This window comes from Cyclopterus lumpus, chromosome 23 (assembly GCF_009769545.1).
Source record: "Cyclopterus lumpus isolate fCycLum1 chromosome 23, fCycLum1.pri, whole genome shotgun sequence".
NCBI classification, from domain to species: Eukaryota; Metazoa; Chordata; class Actinopteri; order Perciformes; family Cyclopteridae; genus Cyclopterus; species Cyclopterus lumpus.
The window spans coordinates 14,492,981-14,496,864 of record NC_046988.1 but is presented as its reverse complement, the minus strand read 5'-3'; the positions used below and the strand labels follow the sequence as shown (position 1 = coordinate 14,496,864).

General features: G+C 50.7%; 1 protein-coding gene across 1 annotated transcript in view; it reads left to right on the top strand.

Annotated features, from left to right (window-relative positions):
- The window catches only part of dyrk2 (dual-specificity tyrosine-(Y)-phosphorylation regulated kinase 2), a 15,275-nt gene extending 11,647 nt beyond the window's left edge, over positions 1-3,628 (top strand). The window contains exons 5-7 of the mRNA XM_034526535.1: positions 1,035-1,424; positions 2,173-2,263; positions 2,385-3,628. Coding sequence (XP_034382426.1) covers positions 1,035-1,424; positions 2,173-2,263; positions 2,385-3,061 — 1,158 coding nt within the window. The 3' untranslated portion in view covers positions 3,062-3,628. The remainder of the gene's footprint in view (positions 1-1,034; positions 1,425-2,172; positions 2,264-2,384) is intronic.
- Positions 3,629-3,884: the final 256 nt, after the last annotated feature.

Sequence of the window (3,884 nt, the reverse complement as noted above, 5' to 3'; positions counted from 1 at the left end):
GTACTACTGATGTACTGTAGGAGTACTACTGATGTACTATAGGAGTACTACTGATGTACTGTAGGAGTACTACAGATGTACTGGAGGAGTACTACTGATGTACTATAGGAGTACTACTGATGTACTATAGGAGTACTACAGATGTACTGTAGGAGTACTACTGATAGTACTATTGATGTACTATAGGAGTACTACTGATGTACTATAGGAGTACTACAGATGTACTGGAGGAGTACTACTGATGTACTATAGGAGTACTACAGATGTACTGGAGGAGTACTACTGATAGTACTATTGATGTACTGTAGGACTACTACTGATGTACTATAGGAGTACTACTGATGTACTATAGGAGTACTACAGATGTACTGGAGGAGTACTACTGATAGTACTATAGGAGTACTACTGATGTACTATAGGAGTACTACTGATGTACTGTAGGACTACTACTGATGTACTATAGGAGTACTACAGATGTACTGGAGGAGTACTACTGATAGTACTACTGATGTACTATAGGACTACTACTGATGTACTATAGGAGTACTACTGATGTACTGTAGGAGTACTACTGATGTACTATAGGAGTACTACTGATGTACTGTAGGAGTACTACTGGTGTACTCTAGGAGTACTACTAGTAATTTAATGCTAGTACTACTACTATTGTTGTACTGCTACTGCTAACTGTTAGTACTACTGCTGAGGATGTGGATCCTCCTCCTCCTCCTCCTCCTCCTCCTCCTCCTCCTCTCCATCCTCCTCCTCCCCCGCTCCTCCTCCTCCTCCTCTCCATCCTCCGTAGCATTGACCTCATTAGCCTAGCCGATCTGTAGCCTTGAACGATGCTCCTCCTCCTCCTCTTCCTCTCCATCCTCCGTAGCATTGACCTAGCCTAGCCGATCTGTAGCCTTGACCGATGCTTCTCCTCCTCCTCCTCCTCCTCCTCCTCCTCTCCATCCTACGTAGCATTGACCTCATTAGCCTAGCCGATCTGTAGCCTTGACCGATGCACCTCCTCCTCCTCGCTGCAGGTGGTGAAGGCCTTTGACCACCGCTCTCAGACCCACGTGGCCCTGAAGATGGTCCGCAACGAGAAGCGCTTCCACCGGCAGGCGGCGGAGGAGATCCGCATCCTGGAGCACCTGAGGAAGCAGGACAAGGACTTCAGCATGAACGTCATCCACATGCTGGAGAACTTCACCTTCCGCAACCACATCTGCATGACCTTCGAGCTGCTCAGCATGAACCTGTACGAGCTCATCAAGAAGAACAAGTTCCAGGGCTTCAGCCTCCCGCTGGTCAGGAAGTTCTCCCACTCCATCCTGCAGTGTCTGGACGCGCTGCACAAGAACCGCATCATCCACTGCGACCTGAAGCCGGAGAACATCCTGCTGAAGCAGCAGGGGCGCAGCGGCATCAAGGTGTGTGTGTGTGTGAGGGACAGTGTGTGTGTGTGACTGTGTGTGTGTGTGTGTGTGTGTGTGTGTGTGTGTGTGTGTGTGTGTGTGCGTGAGTGTGTGTGTGTGGCGTGTGTGTGAGGGACAGTGTATGTGTGTGTGTGCGCGTGTGTCTATGTGTTTGTGTATGTATGTGTGTATATGTGTGCGCGTATGTGTGTATGTGTGTGTGCGTGTATGTGTGTGTGTGTGTATGTGTGTTTGTGTATGAATGTGTGTATGTGTGCGCGTATGTATGTGTGTATGTGCGTGTGCGTGTATGTGTGTGTGTGTTTGTGTGTGTGTATGTATTTGTGTGAGTGTGTGTCTATGTGTTTGTGTGTGTATGTGTGTGCGCGTATGTATGTGTGTGTATGTGTGTGTGTGTGTGTGTGTGTGTGTGTGTGTGTATGTGCATGTGCGTGTATGTGTGTCTATGTGTTTATGTATGTATGTGTGTGTGTGTATGTGTGTGCGCGTATGTGTGTGTGTATGTGTGTGTGTGTGTATGTATGTATGTGTATGTGTGTGTATGTTTGTGTGTGTGTATGTATGTATGTGTATGTGTGTGTGTGTGTGTGTGTGTATGCGTGTGCGTGTATGTGTGTCTGTGTTTATGTATGTATGTGTGTGTGTATGTGTGTGTGTGTATGTATGAGTGTGTGTGTGTGTGTGTGTTCGTGTGTATGTGTGTGTGTGTGCGTCTATTGAAACAACCCTTTCTCGCCTCCAGGTCATAGACTTTGGTTCCAGCTGTTATGAGCATCAGAGAGTTTACACCTACATCCAGTCCCGGTTCTACAGAGCGCCAGAGGTCATTCTAGGTGAGTCCAGCAGGTTCTCGCGCAGCGCTCGCAGCTAATTCGTCGACATTCCACGATATTATTTAGTATGTTGTCCGCGTTTGAATCCAGGTGTCTTTAACGGTTACCCGTTGCCCTCCAGGCTCCAGGTACGGGATGCCCATCGACATGTGGTCTCTGGGCTGCATTCTGGCCGAGCTGCTGACCGGTTACCCGCTGTTGCCGGGCGAAGACGAGGCCGACCAGCTGGCGTGCATCATCGAGCTCGTGGGCATGCCCGGCCAGAAGCTCCTCGACGCCTCCAAGCGGGCCAAGAACTTTGTGTCGTCCAAGGGCTACCCGCGGTACTGCACCGTCACCACGCTGCCCGACGGCACCACCGTGCTGAACGCCGGCCGCTCGCGGCGGGGGAAGGTACGCGGCGCGCCGGGCAGCAAGGACTGGAGCGCGGCACTGAAGGGCGGCGACGACCCGTTGTTCCTGGACTTCCTCAAGCAGTGTCTGGAGTGGGACCCGGCGCTCAGGTTGACGCCCAGCCAAGCGCTGCGCCACCCGTGGTTGAGGAGGCGACTCCCCAAGCCGCCGACGGGCACCGCCGCGGGGGAAAAGACCTCCTCCTCCTCCTCCGCCGCCACCTCCAAACGCGGAACCGCCGTCACCGCCGACGGCGCCTTCACCTCCATATCCAAGCTCGCCGCCGCCTCCTCGACCACCACGTCGTCGTCCTCCTCCTCCAAAACCAGGACTAACTTGGCGGCGATCACCGACGCCAACGGGAACATCCAGCCGAGGACGGTGCTGCCGAAGCTGGTCAGCTGAGAGCGGACGCACCCCCGCGCTCGCCGTGGTGGGAGTTGTGAAGCTGCTGCGCTCGTGAGCGAAGCCGGCTGGAAACTGCGTGAAAACCTGGTTTCGTCCAGTTTCGGAGGAGCGCTTGTTTTAATGTTTCACGGCTGGTCTTCCTCGGCGTTTATTTGACGCGAGGGTGCGTTTCGGGGGAACAAAACTCGGCGTTCAAATGTGCCGATCGGTGCCGAGCTGAAAGGAAACTTCGTGGGCAAAATGGGAAAATGCGTTCAGCCTCCTCGAGTTCTCAGAAAAGAAAATAAAGACACGTCGTGAGCAGCGAGACAGGAAGTGACCTCACAGGTTTAAAGTGACAATCAGCACACATCACTCTGTAGCTCCAAACACGTCAAATACACGGTGCTGACGGAGGGAACAAAGCTTTTTTTTTTACGTTTTTAACCACAGAATCTTTTTAGCTGATAAATCGACACCAAAAAAACTTTCTTACGATCTTAGTTTGACAAGGTTTTATCTGCAGACACAATATGTTTGTTGTCTACTGACAAACAAGTCGGATATATCTTCGTAATACTGCAACTAAAAAAACTAAAAGCAACGATTAGCATGCTAATCTTTGTCTCATATCACTATGAAATACTTTTTTGTTACAGTTTAGGGAACATGAGTGGGCACTTGTCATCACTTTAACGACGATGAATCCGAACTGAACCATCGACCTGTTAGCTGGCTAACGTTCTTAGCTAGCTGTGGTTTTACAGTGTGTAGCTAGCCTAGCATGCTAGCTTAGTGCCTGGCAGCTGGCCAAAAAAACGCTGATTGTTTGTTTGGTGTC